This window comes from Suncus etruscus, chromosome 7 (assembly GCF_024139225.1).
Source record: "Suncus etruscus isolate mSunEtr1 chromosome 7, mSunEtr1.pri.cur, whole genome shotgun sequence".
Taxonomy (NCBI): domain Eukaryota; kingdom Metazoa; phylum Chordata; class Mammalia; order Eulipotyphla; family Soricidae; genus Suncus; species Suncus etruscus.
Window position 1 is genome coordinate 45,149,790 of NC_064854.1, and position 27,770 is coordinate 45,177,559.

The 27,770-nt window shown below is 39.0% G+C and overlaps 1 protein-coding gene across 1 annotated transcript in view; it reads right to left on the bottom strand.

Annotated features, from left to right (window-relative positions):
• Positions 1–26,677, bottom strand: part of CNST (consortin, connexin sorting protein) — a 70,202-nt gene extending 43,525 nt beyond the window's left edge. The window contains exons 1-2 of the mRNA XM_049776652.1: positions 26,250–26,677; positions 9,046–9,251 (exon numbers count right to left, since the gene is read on the bottom strand). Coding sequence (XP_049632609.1) covers positions 9,046–9,251; positions 26,250–26,631 — 588 coding nt within the window. The 5' untranslated portion in view covers positions 26,632–26,677. The remainder of the gene's footprint in view (positions 1–9,045; positions 9,252–26,249) is intronic.
• Positions 26,678–27,770: the final 1,093 nt, after the last annotated feature.

The window sequence follows — 27,770 nt, forward strand, 5'->3', positions numbered from 1 at the left end:
TTTTGTGATACTTCATATTTTATAGCATATTTTATACTCCATATATCTTAGACCCTGAATATTTTCCTAATTTTGGCAAGAGTAGGAGGGGCAGAAAAGATGTGTTTTTCTTTGCTGCTAATGTTGTTTTGTTTTGTTTTGTTTTGGGGTCACACTGAAAGTGCTCAGGAGATACTCCTGGCTCTACACTCAGAAATCACTCCTGGCAGGCTTGGAGCACCATATCATATGCCGGGATTTGAACCCCTGTCCTTCTGCATGCAAGGCAAACGCCTTACCTCCATGTTATCTCTCCAGCCCCACTGTCAATGTCTTGTACTTCTACACTGGGTAAGCTGCCTGGTATAGTAGAAAACCATTTTTCAGGAGAATGACCTGTCAGTGTTCTAGCCCCAGCTCTGCCACTACCAGCACTGTGATGTTAGACATATTATTACACCTCTTAAGCTCCAGCTTTATTATTATACACTCACTAACAGTCATGGCTACTAAAGGATTAAGTGAGAGGATAGGTATCTAGCAGTGTCAGTTAAGTGCTCAAAATAAATTGTCTTACTCAGCCAGAAATGCAAGTTGCAGAGTAAAATCATATGAAAAAAGGATATGTGAAAGTTACTTTGAGAGTGTATTAGAATTAAGGTTTCCCTGATTTAAGGTTTCTTTTCCATAGCAGGAAGAAAAAAGAAAAAGGAGGGACTTAGAGAGGTGTATTTTTCACTTCGAGGCTTCACACATCCCCGTGAATCTATTTCCTGTCTAGTTTGAGTCTGACATTAGTTTAAGCACAGCTCACTAAACATTCTGGCTTTTACAGAAGTAGCTTCCAGGTCATGATTTCAGTTATGCAATTAAAGCTAACCAATCATCTAATTAATTCAGCATATGCAAGATTATGCATACACAAGATCAAGAATTTTTTAATGTAATCTTTAAGATTGCTAAGATTTATATACAAGTATATATCTAAAGTAACTGCCGTCTTATTTCCATGGCCTTTAGCACATATTTATGAACATAACACCGCTTTAAAAATAACCATGGGGGAAGAGGCTCAAAGGGTTGGAGCCAAGCTTTGCCTAGGCTTGCTTTCCCAACCTACTTGCTTCCCAACACTGCAAGATGACATCCAAACCAACATTAAACCAACAAAAGAAGCATAGGGCTGTGGTTTAGCAGTCGAGGTCTTTGGGTTTGATTTCTGGCACCACAAACAAACCAAAAAAACTGCTTTCAAAATGAACTGATCTCTTTTAACTTCTGGTTTTTGTTAACTAGTCTTCCATCAAAATACCTGAATAGATTAGACTAGTGTCCTTTTTCTGGCCATAGACCTCTTCCAACTTTGATTCCTTCTGGTAGCCTGTAGCATCCTAGTGTCCATCCTAGTGTCCTGTAGTGCTTCAATCCATTTCCATGATTTTTCACTTTTGAACCTTTAAAATATCCTAGGGGCACAATGCTGGGCCATGGACACCTTAGACTCATCATTCTTTTCTTTCTCTTTTTGCCCCTTTAGTCAATTCTTACCAAGCCTAAGTGGTTCTTCCTTCTGCAGATTTCAAACTCTTTTGTTTGTTTGTTTGTTTGTTTGTTTTTTGTTTTTGGACCTCACCCGGTGATGCTCAGGGGTTTACTCCTGGCTATGCACTTAGAAATCGCTCCTGACTTGGGGGACTATATGGAACACTGGGGGATGGATCCTCGGTCCGTCCTAGGCTAGCGCATGCGAGGCAGATGCCTTACCACTTGCGCCACCACTCTGGCCCCAACTCTCATTACCTTTTATCCTGGGTGCTTTTCTCACCTGTGCTTGCATTATTGTTATCTTCTCATTTTTATTTTTATTCAAAATTATCTGTGGATATATTTAAGGAGTTAAATAGTTCTCTATGACATGTTACAGTCTCTGATCCTCTTTATTCAAAGTCAGTACTTATATTTCTTTTAAAAGTTTTAAACCTTTAAAAATCTAAACATTATGGTTATGTGTGTTATTTGATTTGTCAGTGTTAATGATTGATGGGGACTGAATATTTTGCTTCTTCCCTGTCCTACCCTATAAACACACACCACACATATTGTATTTCACATACTCATCTACCCCACATTACTTTGTGGTAAGGGTAAATATTTAATATTTACTTAAAACAGCAAGCTAAGAGCTAAGACATTAATAGCATTTAGAACTTTGGCATAGGTCCAGAGTGATAACATTTTAGGTAATGCACTTGCTTTTCACAAAGCTGACCTGGGTTCGATTTTTGATCCCCTGAACCTTGCCAGATCCAAGAGTTAGCCTGAGCACAACTAAATGTGGTTTCCAAACAAACAAACAAACAAAGAAACAAACAAAAAACCAAATTAGTTGTGCAATAAACTTATTATTATTTTGGTTTTTGGGTCACACCCAGCAGCGCTCAGGGGTTACTCCTCCTGGCTCTCTGCTCAGAAATCACTCCTGGCAGGCTTGGGGGACCATATGGGATGCCGGGATTCTGCATACAAGGTAAATGCCCTATCTCCATGCTATCTCTCTGGCCCCGATAAACTATTATTTTTGTCTTTTCTTGAAATTTTTTGTTTTGGGACCACACCATGCAGAGTTTAGGGGTTATTCCTGGATGTTCCCTCAGGAATAATTCCTGGCAATGCTTGGGAGATCAAGGACTGAACCAGAGTTAGCTGCATGCAAGACAAATACCCTACCCATTATACAGACTCACTTTGGCTCATTTCCTCAAACTTTTGCTTTCAAAGAGCAATATTCTTCATTTCTGATACAGTTTGACACTTGGGCACTACTGGCAGTCTTTGGGAACCATATGGAATGCAGGGAATTAAACCCACGTTGATAAAGCAAGCATTACCTATGTCTTAAAAGAGGATATCCATCAGTCCTGGAGAATAGTTTGACACTTGTCTGGACAGTGTGGCCTCCTGGTTTGATTCCCAGACTCATTTGCAGTGACTCCTGAGTGCAGAACACTAGTGGAGTGTGTTCCAAAGGTGAGTGAGTGTATCTTTTTACTTTCTTTTGGGAACTTTTTTCTTTTTTAGGAACTTTTTTCTAACACCATGATTTACAAAGTTGTTCATGATACAGTCGTTTTCAGCATTAAATGTTCAAACACCAATCCCAACACCAATGTGACTTTCCCTCCACCAGTGTCCCAGATTTCCTACTCACCACCATAGCCTGCTGCCATGCAGGCACAAGCAAATTGAACCTTAAAATCTTTACTGCTCTCTGGCTAGCTCAATGGATAACTCTTCAGAATAAAGAGATAGTACTGGAGTTGTAGCCCATGCCTGGCATGCAGCTGACCCAAGTCCCCTGAGCATCACTGGGTGAACCCGGGAGGCCCCTGGGCACTGCCATAGTGAACACCAGCTGACTGAGAGTCACCAATTGAGGAGTGCCCTGAGCATCACTTGGGAAATATGGATGGAGAAAAGAAAGAGATAGGAAAAGACAAGGAGAGGTAATGACCAGATCATGGGTGGTCTTGAAGGTCAATATAAGGTTTTTTGCATTTACTCTAAATGAGAAAGGAAGCCAATGCAGTGCTCTGAGCCAAGAAGTGCTATGATTAAACTCTTGATTTAACTAAGATCTCAGTAACTAAGGTTTCATATGAAACACCTATTTGACATCACAGAAAGCTGGCTCTCCAGGTCTGACTGAAGTTCATGACTGAATCCTTAAGTACTCAATGTTTAGGCATTAGTAAAATTTGGAAAACTCAACAAGTGAGAGAAGATATGAGGCAAGAGGTATAAACAAAAATTAAGATATCAAAAAAGAGAAATAAAACACTTCAAAATCGAGTAACTGATCAACTTCTCAAAGTCTGAAATAACTCCAGTAAGTATTATTATATCTCCTGTAAAACTGAGGGTAGGACAACTAAGTTTTACAATATTCAGGCAATTTTGCAATGCTTATTAACCAACATGGAGGTGACTTTTAAAGTACATTTCTGTGAAAGTAAGTACTGAGGTAAAAAAAAAAAATCAGACTAGAGCAAGTTCAAAAAATAAAAAAGGTTTGGAATATTACCTATATAAAACTCTTGCCCAAATGTTTTTAACTTGTATTAAATCATAAAAAAATGATTATAAAATCACAAGTATGAGACAGTCTACAAGAATACTTGTTTTGCTTAATGCATTAATATTATGAAAGTAGATAAAGGTCTGGAAGTTGGGATATAAAAGAATAAAGACTCCTGTTGAGCAAATACAATGTGTAATCTTGAATTAGAAAGTGAGTTATAAAAAACATGTATGAAATAACTTAAAGAAAATAAAATACAGATTATTATACTAATGTCTAAACTTATTGGAACTGATAATGTCACTGTAGAGTTATATAGAAGAGTATCTGGTTCTTAGAATATAGGCCCAAGTATTTAGGTATGGTGTGATATAAAGTCCCACAGCTAATGTGTTCTTGTTTCATTTGGTTTTTAGGCCACACCTGACTATTCTCATGACTTAGTCCTAGTTCTGAGCTTAAGGAGCACTTCTGGTGGGACTCAGGGGACCATATTCCATTCCAGAAATGAAACCAAGGTGAATCAAATGTAAGGCCAGCACCTTTCCCCAATACTGTTTCTCTAGCCTCTAATGCCCCAAATTATTTTGAAATGTTTCTGTGGAAAATATGTGTATGGTGGAGAGAAAAAAATGTGGCAAATTTCAACGACTGGTGAATTCAGGTGAAAGGCACAGTGCCCTGGCAATTACTGTCTTTACTTCTCTTTCTGATTTGTGTCTCCCATGGGAGGTGGCAGGTTATTTCTATTTGTGGGCAGAGGAAGGAAGCTGTTAGCTATTCTCATTGCCCTCACATCTCAGCTTACTGCAGGCTTCAGCATCTCTCTGCTGATTCCTAACAAGTGATCTTTGAATTAGTAACAATGAAGATATAGTTAAAATGTCTACTATTTAGCTCTATAAAGAGGCAGTACAAGAGCTGTAGTTCTAAAACAAAATAAAATGCTTAATGTTTCTTAATATTTGACTTTTACTATAAACTAAGCACTATATTAACTGCTCTTAAATACATCATTTCAATTATTTTTCTAAAACTTTGCCAAATAAATTGATACTATTACTAGCAAGTTGTGTGTGTGTGTTTGTGTGTATGTGTGTCACACCCAGCAGCCTTCAGGCTTTGCACTCAGAAATTGCTCCTGGCAGGCTCAGATTGGATGGGATGCTGGGAACCTAACTCGGGTCCATCCCAGGTCAGCCACATGCAAGGCAAATGCCCTACCACTGTGCAATCTCTTCGGCCCTACTTGGAAGTTTTGAGCTAAAAACCTGATCCTGGGCAGGAGAGGTAGCATGGATGTAAACCTTTCATGCAGAAGGTGGTTTGAATCCCGACATCCCATATGGTCCCCTGAGCCTGCCAGAAGCGATTTCTGAGCGTAGAGCCAGGAGTAACCCCTGAGCACTGCTGGGTGTGACCCAAAAATCCAAAAATAAATAAATAAATAAATAAATAAATAAATAAATAAATAAATAAATAAATAAATAAATAAATAAAATAACCCTGATCCTTTTAAACTACCACTATATTCTGTGTGCTCCTCTTGCTGAAGAGAACATATTGCTGAGTTATTTAAGATGTAAAACCTATAGATCTCAACAAATAAGTTCCTGGAGGATTGGAGTGAAACATTATTCCTAAATACATGTGTTTGTGTCTTCCAAAAGTGCTAATACTCTCCTATTTGACTGAAATGAAACATCAATAATTAAAAAAAAACTCAAGAGATTATAAACTGATTAAAATATGTAATTTTATATGTAGCCCATACCCAAATTTCTCTCAACCTATTTCAAAAGCAAATATATTGAGGGACTGGAGTGGTAGTGCAGTGGTAGGGTGTTTTCCTTGCATGCAGCTGACCCAGGACAGACCGTGATTCAATCCCCAGCGTCCCACATGGTCTCCCAAGCCAGGAGCGATTTCTTAGTGCATAGCCAGGAGTATCCTCTGAGCATCACCAGGTGTGGTCCAAAAACCAAAAAAAGAAAAAAGAAAAAAAGAAAAAAAAGGCAAATATATTGAATGGAAAAAACACATTCTCTCCCCAGAATAATAAGGATTTTTTTTTTACTTTATTGATTAATTTTTATTTTGAGGAACCACACCCAGTTGTACTCAAGTCCTAGCACAGGGATCACTCCTGTAACTATGCCAGGTACTCAAGGGGATCATTTGTCAGACTGAGGATTGACCTTGGGCCAGTCACATGCAAGGCAAGTACCTAATTCACTTTTTTTTTTTTAACTCTGGCCCATGAAACTTACATTTTTAGTGAAGGAGTCTCAGTTACCCTATTCAGAGCCAATAATGATACTTACCTCTCTAGGTTGTTTGGAGAATGAAATAACAATAAGTACTAATAACCTTTGCAAACTTAATCCATTATACAAATTCCAGGAAGGTTGATAGATTATTTGGTGTTATTGTTTCTCAACAATGCATGTTGGTGACACTTTCATGGTCAAAAAGTGTATACATTTTCTTAAAAGCCTTCTTGATGTTCATAAAATAAGTAATATAGTTTTATAAAACCTACATTTTTTTTCTCCTTGGTATAAAAGCTCTTTATTAAGGTTATTTATTACTACCTTAATTTTGTTGCTGTTTGGGAGCCAAAACTTGTGCTGCTTAGAACTTACTCTGGCTCTGTGCTCAGAGATTACTCTTGGCAAATCCTGGAAATCCTAAGGAATAGTGGAAATCAAACCTGGGTTTATTGCAAGGCAAGCCCTCAACCTGCTGTGCTACTGCTCTGGCCCCCAAATCTATTTTTTGGGTTTTTTTTGGGGGGGCCCACACCCAGTGATGCTCAGGGGTTACTCCTGGCTATGCACTCAGAAATCGCTTCTGGCTTTGGGGACCATATGGGATGCCGGGGGATCGAACCGAGATCTGTCCTGGGCTAGCACCAGCAAGGCAGACAACTTACTGCTCTGCGCCACTACTTTGGCTCCCCCAAAATCTATTTAAAAAAAATTTTTTGTTTTTTGGGGCTATATCTGGCAGTGCTCAGAACTTACTCCTGCTTATATCCTCAACGATCATTTCTGGTGGGGCTCAGGGGACCACATGGGGTTTCTGGGATTGAACTCAAGTCAGTCATATGCAAGGCAAGAGTCTTACATTCTTAATTTTATTTAATATAAACAACACATTATTTATAATATATTATTCAAATTAAATATAAAGTTATATAGATAAAAATAACATTCTTATTTATATTAGATATGACCCCTAATATTTATTTTTAAATTACTGTTCACTGTGAAAATTTGAAAGGAAACAATTAAACAATTAGTTTTATTTTAAGGAAAAGTAAAATGGAATTCATAAATGTTTTCCAAAATAGCTCGTGTGTAAAAATGCTTCCTCATTTTTGTCTGCCAGGATTCCTAGTCTCAAAGCTCCCTGTCTTCTAATTTATCCTCCCAATCATCACAAGAGTTATCTTCTTTCCCTCCCTCCCTCCCTCCCTCCCTCCCTCCCTCCCTCCCTCCCTCCCTCCCTCCCTCCCTCCCTCCCTCCCTCCCTCCCTCCTCCTCCCTCCCTCCTTCCCTCCCTCTCTCCCTCCCTTCCTTCCTTCCTTCCTTCCTTCCATCTTTTTGGGTCATACCCAATGGTGTACAGAGGTTACGCCTCGCTCTACACTCAGAAATCGCTCCTGGAAGGCTCGGGGGACCATATGGGATGCCAGGGATCGAACAGGGGTCCATCCTGTGTTGGTTGCATGAAAGGTAAACACCGTTCTGCTGTGCTATCACTCCGGCCCTGAAAGTTATTTTTCTAAAATTCTAATTCTGACACACCTAGCATAAAAAAATTCCTAATCCCTGGGGCCAGAACAATAGTACAGCAGGTATCTGCCTTGATTTGGCCAAACCGAGTCTGATCCCCAGCAATCCAATTTGAACCAACCAGGAGTAATTCCTGAGCACTAGCAGGTGTGGCACCAAAAAAAAATCCCTAGTTTCTAAAAGAAATGCCATCAGCTATTCAAGTTAAGTTTCTGTGTCTCTTCCATTTTAGTCTCTAACAATAAGCCAGCCATGCCTTTGCACAGGTTAATCTCTCTTCTGGCACCAGAGCACTTTGTTCGTTTAGTGCAAAGCTTCTCAAAGACGGCCACACGATTATGTCTCCTCAAAAGGGGGCGAGCATTTGAATCAGGGAATAGTAGGGTATAATTGTGGGGAGATTTTTGTTTGCTTAAAAAAAGCTAGGTTTCCAGGGGACAAGGGATGCTGAGTAATTTTGGTTTTGGGTCACATGCAGTGATGCTTAGGGCTTACTCTGTCTCTGCACTCAGAGATTACTCCTTGTGGGCTTGGAGAACCATATGTGGTGATGGGGATTGAATCCAGTTTGGTTGGTCACATACAAGACAAATGACCTCCCTGCCATACATATTGCTCTGAAAAGGGAGCAGTAAGTGAAATAAATTTGGAAACCTATTATATCAAGAATATCTTATAAAACTCAACTCAATACTCATCCTTTTTTTCTGTCCCTAATGCCTACAGAATAAAACTAACATAGATTTTTGTACTTTTGTCAAACCTTACGTGTGTATCTATTCCTACACTTTTTAGAGAATTCCATAATTCATTATTTATATAACTTTCTCCTAATCCAGAAAGCCATCTTAAGGACATATTCACATGAGGCAGTTTGTTTCCACAGTGGTTAGCAGAGTTTTGGGCACCTAATTGGTACTTATTACATTCACCCTCAGTTGTATAAAACTTACTCACTAAAAAAAGTTGGTTACTATTTAAACCACAGAAAGATTATCCAACACCAATGTGTCATCACCAGTCAGCAATATGCCAAATTTCCCATCAGTCAGTGATCTAAGCCTTCTTCTGTGCTCTCTCAGGACATGTGTGGTTGGATCAAGTACACAGAACTACATTTTAGAATTTTACTAATATACTGGTACCACAATTTTAGTGGGGGTAAGAATGAGGGGCTTAATGTAGTACCTGATGAAGGCAAAGGGGAAGTACTCTTGAATCCAACTGCTCAACTTCACCTCTTATAAGTGAGAATAGAGATTGCAGAGCTAACTTTGGAGCTTCTGGCTGATCATTATTAGCATTTACTTCAGCAGACTCTTCAGAAACAGCAAGTGTGGTTGCACTTAGTACATTTTCTTGCGGTAAATGAGTATTATCTCCTGAAGAAAGTCCTTAAAGAAGTAAATAAAACGATGGTTAGAAGAAATTTCCATTATGGCAAAAGAACTTAAAATAATTACTAATCATAAAAATTTCAAATAAAGTAAAATAAAAAGGCCTCTGAAAGCTCAAAGATATTAAGAAAGTAAATATATTCATTAAATTCCAATTGTGTCTAGAATCCAAAGTACACTGGGTAGGGCAATTGCCTTGCAAGCAGCCAACCCAGGTTTGATCCACAGCATCCCATATGGTCCCCCAAGCCTGCCAGGAGTGATTCCTGAGCAAAGAGCCAGGAGTAAACCCTGAGCACCACTGGGTGTGGCTCCCTCAAAACAAACCAAAAAACGAGTAATTTAGAGTGATCTTTATATCTTAGAATTTTTATGCTTTGGTTTTTGGGTCACAGCAAGGCACTCAGGGGTTATTTCTGGCTCTGTGCTCAGAAATCGACCCTGGCAGGCTCGGGGGACCATATGGGATGCCAGGATTCAAACTGGGGTTCATCCTGTGTTGGCTGCATGCGAGACAAATGCCCTACCACTGTGTTATGGCTCTGGCCCCTATATATTAGAAACTTTTTTCAATGAATTTTATGCAAGAGATACAAGATCCAAGGAATGGACAACATTCCACAGGGACAGTACACATGAAAACAGCAGTAACAGATTCTTTGGCTTTTCTAACCACAGTGGAAGTAGTGCCTATGTGGAAACATAAACTTTCCAAGAACTACAAGAAAATTAAGAAGTACTTTAAAAAATAAAATTCTACTGAATTATCTATCACTGGTTTGCTATAATACTGAAAACTTTTTTTCCCTTTGTTCCACCGTGAGACAGAACAATCACCTAAATTCTGTAATTAATGTCTTCCCAGAGGATTACTAAGTTTTAGTCAAGAGTTTTTCTTTGAAATAAAAGATGAGAATTTTATAATGCTCATCTACCATAAAAAGTAGATAAAAGAAAATAACAGTATTCTGGCAAAGTATTATAAATAAGTTTCAAAGACAAGAAAAAGGACAGAATTAAAATTTTTCTCATCTAAAGGCTTTAAAAAAAATCCTGGAACTGGGGGCTAGAGTGATGATAGCACAGTGGGTAGGGCATTTGCCTTACCTGGCCAACCTGAGTTCAATCCCTGGCATCCCATATGGTTCCCCCAAGCTTGCCAGGAGTCATTTCCGAGTGTAGAGCCAGGAGTAACCCCTGAGTGCTGCTGAGTGTGGCCCAAAAAGCTAAAAACAAAATTCTAAAACTGGAAAAAATATGCATTGTGTCTATTTATTTGGTCAATGGACATTTACAAATAGCTATGGTTCCAGGTAGGTCCATTTTCTGTATTATCTTATAAGACATGGCTATGTACAACATATAAATAAAGAATTCATATATGAAGTTAAATAGTTGACCAAAGAAATCTCCACAGAGAGAATCATCATGCATGACTAGAAGAAGTCCCTAATGCATTCAGAATTCTAATGATTCTTAAAAGGCTAAGAGTTAGGCTAGAGTTTTTTTACTCACCTAGTGAAGGGAGAGAACAAAATAGATGAAGATCTTCTGCAACATGAGTTGATAACAACATCACCCTAACTTTTTTTTTTTTTTTGAGGGTTTTGGTTTTTTGGACCACACTGGGTAGCACTCAGGAGTTACTTCTGGATCTGTGCTCAGAAATCACTCCTAGCAGGTTCAGGGGACCATTTGGGACACCAGGGATCAAACCTGGGTTGACTGCATGTAAGGCAAACACCCTATCTACTGTGCTATTGCTCTGGCCCCATTTTAACTCTTGAGATAACATTCCTTACTAAGACAGAGAAGCACAAATCAAAGAGTAATGAAACTTCAGTGCAGCAAGATAATTTAGATATCACTATTGGTATAGTTTTCTTATCTTTAAAACTAAGGGACTGGCTAAGTAAGATCTCAGTTCTCACCTGGGCCAGGCCCTGCCAAACAATCAAAGTCACCCTAATGTCTCTGATATATGAAAAGTTGCAGCTAGCCAAGGACCCACTTCCCTATAGCCATGCTGGCCCCTGCAGATAGCGTTAGCCTCTAGAGACTCACCTTCTAGACTCAGCCTCTAACTCTCTTAGTAACCTGGTCTCTGTTATCTAAAACAGCCAACTCCAAACTAGGTCTAAGGATCCAGAATGGAAAAATTATTTGCAAGTCAAGTATCTGCCAAGTGATTACTATCCAAAATACATTTAGGGCCAGAGATAATACAGTGGGTAAATTACTTGTCTTGCATATGCCTGACCAGGGTTTAATTCCTGGCATCACATTTGGTCCCTGAGCTTCCCTGGGTGATTTCTATGTGCAGAGCCCGGAGTATAATCAGGTATGATTCCTAAAACCAACCAACAAAAAACAAACATTAACTCCTAAAACTAAACAACAAAAATAATTATTATACTTGAATATACCTATCTCTTAAAGATGATGTATAATGAAGATGAGCAGAAGCTTAATATCACTAGCCACTCAAGAAATGCAAATTATACTGACAATTATATACTAGTTTTACCAATCAGAATGGCATTTAAAAGAAAAACACAAAAATAAGTGGTGTGATTTGAAGAAAATGAACAAACTTGTTTCTCAAAAATTTGAAGATTTTATTTGAATTTTCCTAGTGATAAGTGATGATTATTTTTCATGTGCCTGTTGATCATCTGTTGGTCTTCCTCAGAGAAGTGATCATACACATATCCAAAATAATGGGAACAATCTCTCTTGGCAAGGATGTGATGAGAAAGGAACTCTCATCCACTGTTGGTGGGAATACTGCCTGGTCTAACTCCTATGGCAAACAGTTTGGAGGATTCTCAGTAAACTCAAAATTGAGCTGCCATATGATCCAGCAACCCCTTTTTCGGGCATCTAACCCTAGGATAGAAAAACATTCATCGAAAACGATGTGTGTACACTGCCATTCATTGCAGCACTCAGAACAATAGCTAAGACTGGGAATCAATCTAGATGTTCAACAACAGATGAGTGGATCATGAAGATGTGTTACATGTATACAATGGAATTCTACATAGCTGTAAGGAATAATGCAACCATGACATTTGTTACAACATGAATGGAACTGGAAGATATGTTCAATGAAATAAGCCAGAAGTATAAAAACAGAATAATATCACTTATGTGATATTTAAAATAACTGCATGAAAAACACAATGGTTTAAATGGGAGTTATCTCAAACACCCTTGGCCCCAGAGTATAACAAGGTGAAGGAAAAAAATTGAGTGGAGAAGGAGAAACATAATTATAAAGGACGGGGACCAGGGGCCAAGTGGTCTCAAGTGCATTGGTGGTGTTAAAAAATAGGACTAGGGGCCGGGCAGTGGCACTAGAGGTAAGGTGCCTGCCTTGCCTGCGCTAGCCTTGGATGGACCGTGGTTCGATCCCCCGGTGTCCCATATGGTTCCCCAAGCCAGGAGCAACTTCTGAGTGCATAGCCAGGAGTAACCCCTGAGCATCACCAGGTGTGGCCCAAAAAACAACAACAACAAAAAAATAGGACTAAACTAAATATCCAAACCAAGGCCAACTACCATGTAATTAAGAGACCCAAACTTTAACAATTGAAACTTCAAATGAGCCTATTATACTGGCAGACTGGGGGTGAAAAGGGGGTGGCAAAGAGTGTGTTATGAGATATACTCTGAGAAAAATTAGTGGAAGGAATTTGACCCTGATGGTGGGGTTGACCCTAATTCATTGTATGTCTGAAACCCAACTCTGAAGGACTTTGTAAATCATAATGGTTGCAATAAAATGTAACAAATATTTTTAAAGATTTTAGCAAATTACATTTCTAGATAGGTTCACAAAGAAAATAATTCAGGTAATATTCAGGCATGCAGATACATACTAATCCAATCCAATCCAATGTAAGTAAAACAAACCCTTCTCTAGAATCAAGGTTAATAGAAGAAAATAGAGAAGATACTGATTTATGCTTTGAGTTTCTGGGGTAATAAAATTTTTCAATTAGAGAATGGTGATGGTTATACAACATGTTGAATTCTAATTAATGCCATCTACATGCACAATTCAAATGGAAACTGCTATATATTCTTACTGAAATAAAAAGTAGAACAAAAATACCTTCAATTCTGTAATTCCCTGTTATGATTCTCTGAGCTGCTGCTTAATTATTCCTCAAACCGACCTTATCTGGGCGATAATTTTAGAAGATGAATGGAAAGTATAAAGTTTGTGCAGATCCAGTGCTAGAGTTTGTGCAATACTTTTTTTTTTCTTTACACATTCCCTCACTAAGACTCTGGCCTGCCCCTCAAAAATTGTGAAGAGGGTAGTAACAAATTAAATATCTTCAGTCACTGGCTAAACAACATTTAAATGGTATAAAGGAAAAAAAATTATTTCCATTTCCCCTCAATGTGCCACACTAGTATCACAAATGAGATAAATCTAAAAATCAGCCAACTTCCTCCTGCCCTGACTTGGGTCAAAGGGATGCATTATGTAACTGTGGCATAATTATGCCATTAGCTCCACGTGGAACATTCTTCTCCTGTGCCCTCAAGCTACAGGCTCTGTCTACAGCAGGAACTGTGCTGCTGTCAAGTTGCCCTGTGATCAGGTTAAGGGATCTCTGAAAGCAGAGCCAAGAGTAAACCCTGAGCACCACCCACCGGATGTGGCCCAAAAACCTAAAGGAAAAGAAAAAAAGGACTTGTGCCTTTTGCACCATGCAGTTGACCAGGGATTAATTCCTGGCACAGTATATATGGTCCCTGAGCCCTGCCAGGACTGATCCTCGAGTTCAGTCATAAGTATGGCTGGGTGTGACCCAAACTAGATATACATACATACATACATACATACATACATACATACATACATACATTCATACATACATACATACATACATACATACATACATACATACATACATACATACAAAATGATATGCAAAGTTCCCTGAGAACTTAATAGTCCTCAAGGAGGTTGCTGTGATTTCTTTTCAGTTTAGTGTTGAGTGATTTCAATATAGGAATACGAAGACACACACACACACAAAATAATTCTTTGAGTAAAATCTTAAAATCTGGGGCCAGAGCGATAGCACAGCGGTAAGGTGTTTGCCTTGCATGCAGAAGGACGGTGGTTCAAATCCCAGCATCCCATATGGTCCCCCGAGTCTGCGGGGGGCGATTTCTGAGCATAGAGCCAGGAGTAACCCGAGTGCTGCTGAATGTGACCCAAAAAACAAACAAACAAACAAAAATCTTAAAATCTAGTATTAGGAGCAGCAGAGCACACAGGGCATTTGCCCTGCAGGCAGCCAACCCAGGTTTAATCCCTGGCATCCCATATAGTCACTCGAGCCTGCCAGGATTGATTTCTGAGTACAGAGCCAGGATTAATTCCTGTGCACCGCCAAGTGTAGCCCAAAGACACCCCTACTCACCTGCGCAGTATTAATACTTCGGTCTATTTAAAGGGACAGGACTTAAACAAGTGAAAAAAACCATTCTTGGAAAGGCTGTAGAGATAAAACAGTGGGCAGGGTGTTTACTCTGCATGGATCAGACCCAGGTTTGATCCCCAGCATTCCATATGGTCCCCCAAAGCCTTGCCAGGAGTATTTCCTTAGTGCAGAGCCAGGAGTAACCCTTGAGCATCATTGGGAATGGTCCAGAAACAAATAAACAAAGATTGCTCTTGATGAATTAAATCACCTATATATTTTAAGTGTTTTAATAGGAATATCCCATCCTACTAGAGTCTGGAGGTTATATATAAGAATATATTATAGGAATATATATATATTATAAGAATATATTCTTATTTTCTTAAGGGAGATGTTACAAAGGGCACTCCACCCCCAAATTTTTATTACAACACCCTGATTTAAAAAGCTTTTCATAATACAGTTGTCCAGACATTGATATTCAAACACCAATCCAATGACCAGTGTAACCTTCCCTTAACCAGTGTCCCCAATCTCCACCTACCACCAGAGTCTGCCTCCAAGGAGGCACAAAGTTACTTCATATTGCTCCTTATAACACAAAAGCATAGAGAATCATCAAAACTTAGAAGAATAAAAGTCGTTTTGAAATGACTGTTATCTCTCTGTGGTGTTAAGGATTTACTGGGCAGTGATTGGTGGTAGCTAAGCCTTCTGCTACTGATTTAGCTTACTGAGCTTGGTAGATTACTATGTAACTTTCCCATCGGATTTCCTGTGATACTATTGAGCTGACAATACTATTAAATATTGAGGCATCCAGAATCTATAGACATGAAACAAATTTAGTGGCTTGAAAATTTGATAAGGTTAAATCATGTAGCTGGGCTATTTCTGTTAGAAGGGTTTAGAAGGTGATGTTGAGTCAGGAGTAACATTTGAGAAATCCCAGGTGTGGCCCCAAAAAAAAAAACCAAAAAGTTCAGTTCTCTGGAAAAAATGCGTGAACTCTACTTACTCACTAGACATTTTAATGAGCTACACTACCACTGTCTAGCTCTAAAAGCCTACCGTACTATTTAAGCACCTCTGCTTCCAGCCAGACTGGCTTGATCACAGACTATTATTTGTTTTCTCCTTTAATATAGGAGATTCATATAATGAGGATATATAGGGGATCTTAGTAGCCTATTATCAAAACATTTAGATTTTACAGATACAGTGTGAACCTGAAAAAGCACTTCCAAGAAACAAAATCAAAAGTTCTATTATGCTGAGTGAAATAAGTCAGAGAGAGAAAGATGCAGAATGGTCTCACTCATCTATGGGTTTTAAGAAAAATGAAAGACATCTTTGCAATAATTTTTAAAGACAAAAGAGAGGAGAGCTCACCTCATGAAGCTCACCACAAAGAGTGATGAGCTTAAAGAAATAACTACATTGAGAACTATCCTAACAATGAGAATATATGAGGGAAACAGAAAGCCTGTGTAGAGTACAGGCAGGGGGAGGGGCTGGGGAGTAGGGAGAATTGGGACATTGGTGATGGGAATTGGGACATTGGTGATGGGGGTGTTCTTTACCTGACAGAAACCCAACCACAATCATGTTTGTAATTAAGGTGTTTAAATTAAAAAAAAAAAAAGTTCAGAGGGAGGGGCTGGAGAGATAGAACAGTGATAGGGCATTTGCCTAGCAAGCAGCCGACCCAGGATCAACAGTGGTTTGAATCCCTGCATCCCATTTGGCCCCCTATGCCTGCCAGAAGCGATTTCTGAGCAGAGAGCCAGGAGTAACCCCTGAGCGCCACTGGGTGTGGCCCCTCCAAAAAAAAGCTCTGAGGGAATTTAACAATGGTATGTCCTTGGGATCACCCATAGGATGCCTATGAGAGGCATCTCCATGTCCACTGAGTTAGTACCTCAAGTTTTATCCTTTGTGGAAATGCTCCAGATTGTTTCTAAGTCATATTCAAGGTAAATTTAGTTCCCAAAAATACTGCTTAGATTTAGACTCTGTTTTGTACAGAAAGTACAATCTATACAGATTGTATAAAACGTCCCAATCTGGGCCGGAGAGATAGCATGGAGGTAGGGCATTTGCCTTGTACTGAGAAGAACGAGGGATGATGGTTCGAATCCTGGTGTCCCATATGATCCCCCGAGCCTGCCAGGGGCGATTTCTGAGCGTAGAGCCAGGAGTAACCCCTGAGTGCTGCCGAATGCGACCCCCCTCCAAAAAAAAAAAAAAAAAAAACAAACAAACTAACAAAAAAAAAGTACCAATCTATACAGATTCCCTTATTTTCATGTTAGAAGTTTAGTTGGGGGGCCGGAGAGATAGCACAGCGGTGTTTGCCTTGCAAGCAGCTGATCCAGGACCTAAGGTGGTTGGTTCAAATCCCGGTGTCCCATATGGTTCCCCGTGCCTGCCAGGAGCTATTTCTGAGCAGACAGTCAGGAGTAACCCCTGAGCACTGCCAGGTGTGGCCCAAAAACAAACAAACAAACAAACAAAAGAGGTTTAGTTAGACATTTAGTTTGACATATTTTATTAAAAATTTAAATGATGGGGGCCCGGAGAGATAGCACAGCGGTGTTTGCCTTGCAAGCAGCCGATCCAGGACCAAAGGTGCTTGGTTCGAATCCCGGTGTCCCATATGGTCCCCTGAGCCTGCCAGGAGCTATTTCTGAGCAGACAGCCAGGAGTAACCCCTGAGCACTGCCGGGTGTGACCCAAAAAACCAAAAAAAAAAAAAAAAAAAAAAAAAAATTTAAATGATGGGCCCGGAGAGATAGCACACTGGCATCTGCCTTGCAAGCAGCCGATCCAGGACCAAAGGTGGTTGGTTCGAATCCCGGTGTCCCATATGATCCCCCGTGCCTGCCAGGAACTATTTCTGAGCAGACAGCCAGGAGTAACCCCTGAGCACCGCTGGGTGTGGCCCAAAAACCAAAAAAAAAAAAAAAAAATTAAAAGATGCATAGGGTTTCCCTAAACATACTATGTTCTCTTTTTTTTTTGGGGGGGGGGCACACCCAGTGATGGTCAGGGGTTACTCCTGGCTATGCACACAGAAATCACTCCTGGCTTGGAGGACCATAGGGGATACAGGGGGATTGAGCCACGGTCCATCCTAAGTCAGCCTCGTGCAAGGCAAACGCCTGACCACTGCACCACTGCTCTAGCCCCACTGTTTGTTTTAAAGCTTTTCAGCCAGATCCATAGAGAGCTCAAGCACCATGTTACAAAGATACAAATTAATACTTAATTTCAATTAGAAATTGACTTTTTCTAATATCAACATGAGTAAATTTTACCATATATATTTTTTGTAATATCTTTATGTACACACCATGATGCCATATTTCTAGTATCTTATAAGCCTAATAAATTCTTTTTTTTTTTTTTTTTTGGTTTTTGGGCCACACCCGGCGCTGCTCAGGGGTTACTCCTGGCTGTCTGCTCAGAAATTGCTCCTGGCAGGCACGGGGGACCATATGGGACACCGGGATTTGAACCAACCACCTTTGGTCCTGGATCGGCTGCTTGCAAGGCAAATGCTGCTGCACTATAAGATGAAAATCTTATTTTGTGCTACCTTATAAGAAAGTATAAGTTTTTTAGAAGAGTGTAAATATATATGTACATATATATAGAAGAGTTTTCTAACAATATAAATAACGGCAAAATTTAAAACCTAAAAATATTAAGAAACTATGGTACAGGAGCTAGAGCTATAGCATAGCAGTAGGGTGTTTGCATTGCACACAGCTGACCCAGGTTGGACCTGCGTTTGATTCCAGGCATCCCATATGGTCCCCTGAGCTTTCCAGGAGTGATTTCTGAGCACAGAACCAGGAGTAACCCCTGAATGCTGCCAGATGTGGCCCAAAAACCAAACACTAAAAAAAGAAAGAAAGAAAAAAAAAAAACGTGGTACATCTATACAATGGAATACTACACCGTTAGGAAAAATGAAGTCATGAAATTTGTTTATACATGATCAGACATAGTAAGTATCATGCTGAGTGAAATGAGTCAAAGTGGGAGAAAGATAGACATAGACATAGAATGATTATACTCATTTGTGAGATATTAAAAAAAATCATATAAGAACAATAGCCAAAGACAATATAGATGAGAACCAGGAGGACTAAAGAGCTTGTCACAAAGAGGGGGCAGCTCAGTTAAGGGCAGAAAAGGAGCATTCTGACAATAATAGTAGAAATAGTGTACACACACGTCCTTTTGTTTTAATTTTTTTTTTCAAACGAGAGTGGACTGCATGCAAACAAGTGCTGAAATCTCTGAACTATCTGGTTTGCGGGGATACAAGACCTCTGTCCTGAGATATTTTCATGGGCTGAGGTTACCCAAAATTTTATCTTTAGCTCAGACCCCAGTTTTTGTTGTTGTTGTTGTTGTGTTGTTTTGTTTTGTTTTTTGGTCATACCTGGTAGCACTCAGATGTTGGTCCTGGAAAGCTTGGGGAACCATATGGAATGCTGGGAATTGAATTGGAGTCTGTCAGGGGTTGGCCACGTGCAAGGCAAATGCCCTACCACTATGCTATCACTCTGGCTCCAAACCCCAGTCTTTTTTTTTGGGGGGGGGGTCACACCCAGCATCGCTCAGGGTTTACTCCTGGCTCTACACTCAGAAATCAGCAAATGCCTTACCTCCATGCCATCTCTCCGGCCCCCCCCCCCCCCCCGAGTCTTGAGATCTGTTTTACAGGCCCACTTGGATATGTAGAGGGCTCTACATTACCACACTTCCTCTCTGCCCAGACTGGCTCCCTGTCCCTCTATACTTCCCCCATTAGTATGAGGTCTTGCCGCACATCTGCTGCCACAGTCAGACAATTGGGAATTAGCCTCCACAAATTTTAATACCTAATCTAGACTAGTCAGCTATAGACCAGTCAATTCACCTCTTTAGTGACTATGAACCCACCTACTTCTTCCATTCCTATAGCTGTTCCCTTTATCAGATCACCAAGGTCCCTTGCACAAATTATTATAACAATTCCTGATTCATCAACAGTCATGCTCTAGTGTTGTAGTTTGATCTCATGTTCCACACTGCAGATTGAACAGTCTTCCCTAAAGTGTAATCTCACATCATTAACTCAATTGTTCAAAACTGTTGGGAAAGTCTGAATCATCCCTTCCACAGTAAAGAAAGAGACTATTTTCACCAGGCCACACTCATGGAAATAAGCAGAGCCAAAACGTAAGTTCCCAAATCTTTGCTCTTATCCCTATATAAGATTGTCTTCAGAACACAGATTACTATCAAGTCTTGTTTTCCCTCTTGCTTCTAGGTCCTCCTCACTGCCTCCCAGCCTGGCACACTGTGAAGGCCTCCAGTGAAACAAGTCAGGACAATAAAAAGTAGCAAGCCAGTTTCGAAGTGTCTTCCTTTCTCATTTTCCACGTACTATCTCTGGCTTCCTGCCATAGCTGAGCTGTTTTTTTTTCCAAACACTTAGATGCTATGGTGACTAAGTAAATTAAGAAACTATATTGTTATGGTAATTATCAGAAAGCAAATCTGAATTTGTCTATTGTACCTATACAAAATTATGATTGTCAGGGGCTAAGTGAAAAGAAATGTGGAATAGCTACAAATGGGTAGAGAGTTTCTTAGGAGGAAGATAAAATATTATAGAATTAAGATATGGTTTTACAACTTTGTGAATATAGTAAAACCACTAAAATATATACTTTATCCATGTGAATCTATAGTATATAAATATACCTATAAATACAGGTCAATTTACATGGTACATTACATTACATGGTACATACATTACATTCAACTTTTTTTTTTTGTTTGTTTTGTTTTGTTTTTGGGCCACACCTGGTGGTGCTCAGGGGTTACTCCTGGCTGTCTGTTCAGAAATAACTCCTGGCAGGCACGGGGGACCATATGGGACACCGGGATTTGAACCAACCACCTTTGGTCCTGGATCGGCTGCTTGCAAGGCAAACGCTGCTGTGCTATCTCTCCGGGCCCCACATCTCAACTTTTTGTTTTATTTTGTTTTGTTTTTGATTTTTGTTTTTGTTTTTTGGGTCATACCTGGCAGCACTCAGGGGTTACTCTTGGCTCTACACTCAGAAATCGCTCCCACCAGGCTTGGGGAACCATATGGGATGCCAGGATTCGAACCACTGTCCTTCTGCATGCAAGGCAAATGCCTTACCTCCATGCTATCTTTCCAGCTCCACATCTCAACTTTTTTTTTTTTTTTTTTTTTTTTTTTTTGGTTTTTGGGCCACACCCGACGGTGCTCAGTGGTTACTCCTGGCTGTCTGCTCAGAAATAGCTCCTGGCAGGCATGGGGGACCATATGGGACACTGGGATTCAAACCAACCACCTTTGTTCCTGGATCGGCTGCTTGCAAGTCAAACGCCACTGTGCTATCTCTCCAGGCCCCACATCTCAACTTTTATAGTTGTGAATAATAATCAAAGAATCATGTGTAAACAAGTGTTAGAAATGTGAAAAAAATAATCCTTACATAATGCTGGTGGGAATATAAAATGTTTTGGCCCTTTGGAAAACTGGCAGACTGTCAAAGAGTTATTGACCTTTCCCAAAGAAAACATATGTGTCCACTTGTGTGAATACGTTCATAGGAACCAGCCAGAAGATTAAAAACAATCATATTTCCTGTAAGCGAACAAATGGATACAAAAAAAATGGTATGCTCGGACCAGAGAGATAGCACAGCAGTAGGGCATTTGCCTAGCACACAGCTGATCCATGATGGATAATAGTTTGAATTCCGGCATCCCATATGGTCCTCCATGCCTGCCAGGAGCGATTTTTTTTTTAATTTATTTAAACACCTTAATTACATACATGATTGTGTTTGGGTTTCAGTCATGTAAAGAACACCACCCATCACCAGTGCAACATTCCCATCACCAACCAGGAGCGATTTCTGAGCACAGAACCAAGAGTAAACTTTGAGGACTGCCAGGTGTGACCAAAAAACAAACAAAACAACAAACAAAAAAATGGTACGTTCATGCAATGGAATATTATTTCACTAGAGAAAAGAATGAAGTGATACATGCTACGACTTGAGTGAATCTTTTTTTTGTTTGTTTTAGTTTTTGAGCCGCACCCAGTGACGCTCAGGGGTTACTCCTGGCTATGAGCTCAGAAATCGCCCCTGGCTTGGGGGACCATATGGGACGCCACAGGATTGAACCACACGCAGTCCATCCTAGGCTAGCTCATGCAAGGCAGACACCTTATCACTTGCGCCAGTGCTCCAGCCCTGACTTGAGCAATTTTGATAAATCAAAATAAGGGAAAGAAGTTAGTCATTAAGAACCATATATTGTGTGATTCCATTTATGTAAAATATTCAGGGTAGAAAAGTCTCCAGAAAAAAAAAAAAGATGTTACATTGTGCTAGGATAGCTTAGGAGGAATGATCAGTGATTGCTAGTAGTATAAGGCTTTTCTTTCTTTTTTTTTGTTATAATAAGCATATTCTAAAATAAAAAGAGTGATTATCGTAGCTTTGTGAATAAATGGAAAAAAAATCACTGAATTGTACATTTTAATGGGAAAAGTGAACTTTATCTCTATTAAGACATAAGATTTCTTAGACTTTCATTTTAGTATATTTACCTAAAATTATATCAGTTTTAATGCAGCAACATAATTGATATAATGCAGCTTGAAACACTGCCTATTTGACTATATTAAGAACAAAAGAACTGGGGCCCGGAGAGATAGCACAGCGGTGTTTGCCTTGCAAGCAGCTGATCCAGGACCAAAGGTGGTTGGTTTGAATCCCGGTGTCCCATATGGTTCCCCCGTGCCTGCCAGGAGCCCTGAGCACCGCCGGGTGTGGCTCCCCCCCCCCCAAAAAAAAAGAAAAGAAAAGAACAAAAGAACCTGTAACATAAAACAACCAAACTATTCTGGGACCTGATGTTCAGATCTATAGAAATGCTGCCTCAAAAAGCCAATAAAAAAACAGCATGTCTCCATTACAGTTCTATTGTCTTTTCCAGTAGTAGGTTGTGGACTCATGAAAATTTACTAAGTAAATTAAGAAATTTATACTATAAGTGAATAAATTTACCTAAAATTTATTTCCAAAGTGTTGAATTTCTGCTTATAAAAATACTTATTCCTCTGTCTTGTTTATCTTAATGTTCTTTGGCTGAAATTTCAAAGTTAAGATATCAGAAAGGGGGCCCCAAGAGATAGCACAGCGGTGTTTGCCTTGCAAGCAGCCGATCCAGGACCAAAGGTGGTTGGTTCGAATCCCGGTGTCCCATATGGTGCCCCGTGCCTGCCAGGAGTTATTTCTGAGCAGACAGCCAGGAGTAACCCCTGAGCACTGCGGGTGTGGCCCAAAAACCAAAAAAAAAAAAAAAAAAAGATATCAGCAAGGGGACTTCTGAGAATTATGTTATGGGTGATTGTCCTTCCACTGTTACTTTACCTTGTCCTCTTTCTTGGCATCTTTTTTTCTCATAATTAAAAATAAAAAAATTTATTAAAAAAATACTCCTGTAAAATTTAATTCTACACTTTTTATCTCCTTTCACATTTCAAATGCTATTTTACTAATAGGAAAGTACTTACCTAAACTTTTTTGAAACTTAATTTTCTTCAGATATGAGAATTTAATAGTAAAACAGTAGAGTAAATGGACCTATCTAGACTTCTAAACATAGTACTGGTAGCATTGAGACAGAATAAATTGAAGAGAAAAAAATAAACATTTTTTAGGGAACCTTTGCAGCACTCCAGTTAAATAAAGATGCTGTTAACGATGGAGTGGAGATGGAATAAACTAAGCAACTAGAGAGATACAAGGAAATACAATAACCTGGACTTGTGACTAGTTATATACCAGAAAGAATCTCCCCAAACGAAAGAAGAGTTCACTAGGCAACACTAAAGCTTCCCATTTTCGGTCTCTTTTGGGCCTATAAAAGGAAAAATATACTCAAAGAATCACTCCATTCAGTTTAAAATTCTTTTGATGCCCAAATTTCTTCTTTCATTTAATTTAACTACAAAATGTTAAGTACAAACAAAAATTTACCTGGACATATAAAAATCTGTATAAAAGCTTTATTTATGCTAAAAGTAATTACTAAAGTTTATTGTAGTATAAAGTATACTATGTCTACTCAGAAATCTAAAAAATTCACAATGCAGTGACCTAAATGCAAAATACTGGATTTGTTTTATAATCCTTAAGTTATATTTCTTATATTCTTAAAATCATTATAAGTAATATATAAAATTATTTTTGTTTCAAAACTTATTTTGATCTTAGGAGGCCATACCTCATGAAGCTCAGGGATTACTCCTGGCTCTGTGCTCAGAGATCAGTCCTGGTAGACTTCAAGGACTATTTGTGTGCTGAACACTCAATCCAGGTCAGCCATATGTAAGAAAGAACTCAACTGCTATACTAGTGCTCTACCTCCATATACATTACTTAAAAAGTAATCTGTATAAAGTCTCACAAAGTTTGTTGAATCATATATTTCAAAAACATTATGGAACAATAAAGTCTACACATATTGCTTACTGGATAGTAAGTATTAAATAGTTTTAAATTATATAATAGTATCTAGGGAAATTGAAATAAGGTCAAGAAATAGAGAAAAAGAGAAATCATAATCTTGACACTATGATTAACTTTATACATATGTAATTAGGGCTCAGTTCTTAAAAACACAATACAAATGAGAGTTCGTATTCATAGTCAAACAGCCCTTGAATTATAGTCACAGTTAAGATCATATTACATACAAAGAGCACTATAATGCAACATCTATTTACTCTTAGGCTTTTTCAAGACAATGCTTTGCTTGTCAAAAATTATTTTAGGAGTCAGGGAGATGGCACAGGGGTTACTGTATATGTATATACCTTGCATGCAATAGACCTATGTTCAATCCCTGGCAACACATGACTTCCCAAACATTGCCAAGAATAGCCATGATGGTCCCTAGTACCATGAGCCCCAGTAGTTCAACATGTTCCAACCTTAGAACTAAACTCCTGTCCAGTTGGCCAAGCACTTCTGGGAGTGGCCCCCAGGACCCCTGAGCACCACATGGTATATTGTGAAATTAAACAAAAACAAAACAATTTTTTAAATTTTCTCTAAGTCTATTAAGGAAAAACAAAGGCAAAAGGATCTACTAACTGTAAAGTCAAAATTTGAGAAATGTTACCAAATTACCTTACTAAATAAATAGAAATTTTCAGAAACTATCATTTCATATTTGAGTCTAAGTAAACAATCTATATACATGAGTTTGAACATACTATATTACTATAGAACAGACTATGCATATTATTATGTTTTGTTTGTTTGGGTCACCCATGGCAGTTTTCAGGAGCTATCTGGCTTTGTACTTCAGGGTTACTCTTAGTGATGCTCAAGGCAGAGTCAGGAACAGAACCTAGGTCTTCTGCATACAAACCAACTTATTTCTCCTGCCCCATGACTGTATTTCTAATCAGCTGAAGTAGCATAAGAGCACAAGATGAAAGTTTCAGTCCGGTTTGCTCAGCAGAGTCTTATGCAGACTGCTGGATTGTATAATGTGGGGCTACATTAAGGAGTCCATAATATTTCAGAATCCTCCAAGCCTACAGGCTTCTAATAAAAAATGATCAGAGGCTGTCTTTCCCCAAAGGTACCCTATGAAGCATGTGAAGAAAAAAGGCTCCTAGTTCCAAATCCTAAATGTCAAACTGTATATCAAATGAAAAATATTCTAAATTACTTTTAAACCAAAGCCACAAAGTTAGATCTATGTGTCTTATATAACACTGTACAAGGCATATACCAATATTTATATGCATATATATTTTTTCAATATATAATCAATTCTGAGTCAGAAGAAAATAACTTATAAAGAAGTGAGTAAAATCATATTACTTCAGAAGCTCAGGGTTAGACAGATATCTAAGCAACAGTGTCCTAACCTGATATTGGTAGAAAATGGTCTAATATATCATAAAAGATGGAGACCATCCATAATTAAACTACAGTGTTGAAAACTTGGGACATTAATTTCAGCAAAGTACTGTGATGAGTCAGAAGGAAGTAGTTAAATACATTTTAATAAGTTGATGCAGTGGAGCACTGTGAGGGCTGGAGGAAGGGCACAGCAGGCTAAGCACTGACTGCATTGCTGGAGGCCAGGGTTCAATCTCCAACACTACATGATCCAGAGAGCACTGAAGGGAATGGCCCCTGAGCACAGGGCCAGAAGTAGCCTCTGAGTACCAGTGGCTGTAGCCCTAATACCAAGATCAAACAAACTAAACACAACAGAACACTGTGGGGACATCCCACTTGTGTGGTCTACCACACCATTGGGTTCTGTATGGTATTACAGAGCTAATTACTCAGTAAAATAAGAGAAAGTAAGAGAAGAAATCAAGATGTGGTACAGTAAACATAGTACAGGACAGGAAGAGTTTGTTTTTAAAGAATAGCATAAGTGAAAAGAAAAGACATACCTTGTGGTATTATCTTCCTAGCAGTGCCTCTTTTGCTTCGTGGGCTTCTTTTTCCAGGCATTTTTTGGTCCTTCCCCAAGAAAGCCTGTTCTTCTCTGGAGCCCTCACAGGATTTACTCTCTGAGTTCTCGCCTGCAGACACCTCACAGCTTGCTGTGCAGCTTTCATTATTGTTGAGATTGTCTTGCTCAAATACTTCAGGTTTGCCCATTGCACTGTCACTGCTTATCACGTGCTCACAGCCGTCTCCATCAAGCTGATTTTCATTTTCATCAGATGCAGAAGGCAAGCGGGTTACTATACTTTCCACACAGTCTCCAGGATGACACCCATCTTTTGGCTCTATCTGCAGATTGTATGTAGGATTTGCGCTGTCATCCATTAGAGCATCTTTTGTTGAACCATTTAAATTTTCTTAAAGTCCTTTCATGTCTATAATGACAAAAAAAAATCTTTAAGATTTCACTTTTTAATTCTAAATTTTCAACTGATTTTTCCCTACTCTTGGGTAGTTTTAAGTAGAGAAAAGAAAGCAATAACTAAAGCTCATTCTTATTATTTCCAATTGCAGAACCACCCAACTTCACCTGCTTCCTGCTTCATGTGTACTAGTTGTGAAGTTTTTTCAAATTCAAGATTGAACATTGTCCTACACTAAGTTCTTCCCAGTTGGAGAGTTCCCTTCCCTTTCCCTCTAATTTCCAATAAAGCTTTTTATTTACCCAGGAAAAAAAGTAAAAGAAAAGAAAACAGGGGGCTGGAGAGATAGCATGGAGGTAAGGCATTTGCCTTGCATACAAAAGGACAGTGGTTTGAATCCCGGCATCCCATATGGTCCCCGAAGCCTGCCAGAGCAATTTCTGGGCGTAAAGCCAGGAATAATCCCTGAGTGCTGCAGGGTGTGACCCAAAAACCAAAAAAGGGAAAGAAAAGAAAAAGAATTCTATAGAAGCATTTAAATCTCTGAATATTGCACATAGGTAATGACACTTTATAAAGTTGTGTGAAAATATGAAAATTAGTAAATAGCTCACCACAAAGAGTGATGAGTTTAGTTAGAGAAATAACTACATTTTGAACTGTCCTAATAGTGAGAATGTATGAGGGAAATGGAGAGCCTGTCTAGAGTACAGGCGGGGGTCGGGTGGGGAGGAGGGAGATTTGGGACATTGGTGATGGGAATGTTGCACTGGTGATGGGTGGTGTTCTTTACATGACTGAAACCCAAACACAATCATGTATGTAATCAAGGTGTTTAAATAAAAAAAAAGAAAATTAGTAAATAAAGTATTAACTCTACCCTGATTATATCATATGCTTCCATCAAATTTTGCAATCTGAATATTCTATATACTCACATAAAAATACTACTTGATAAACTATCTAAATCTTGCTATAATAATTTTTCTTTTCTTGTTGTTTTTCTTTAATTTTTTAATTTTTTAATAATAATTTTTTTTTTTTTTTTAGTTTTTGGGTCACACCCAGCGGTGCTCAGGGGTTACTCCTGGCTGTCTGCTC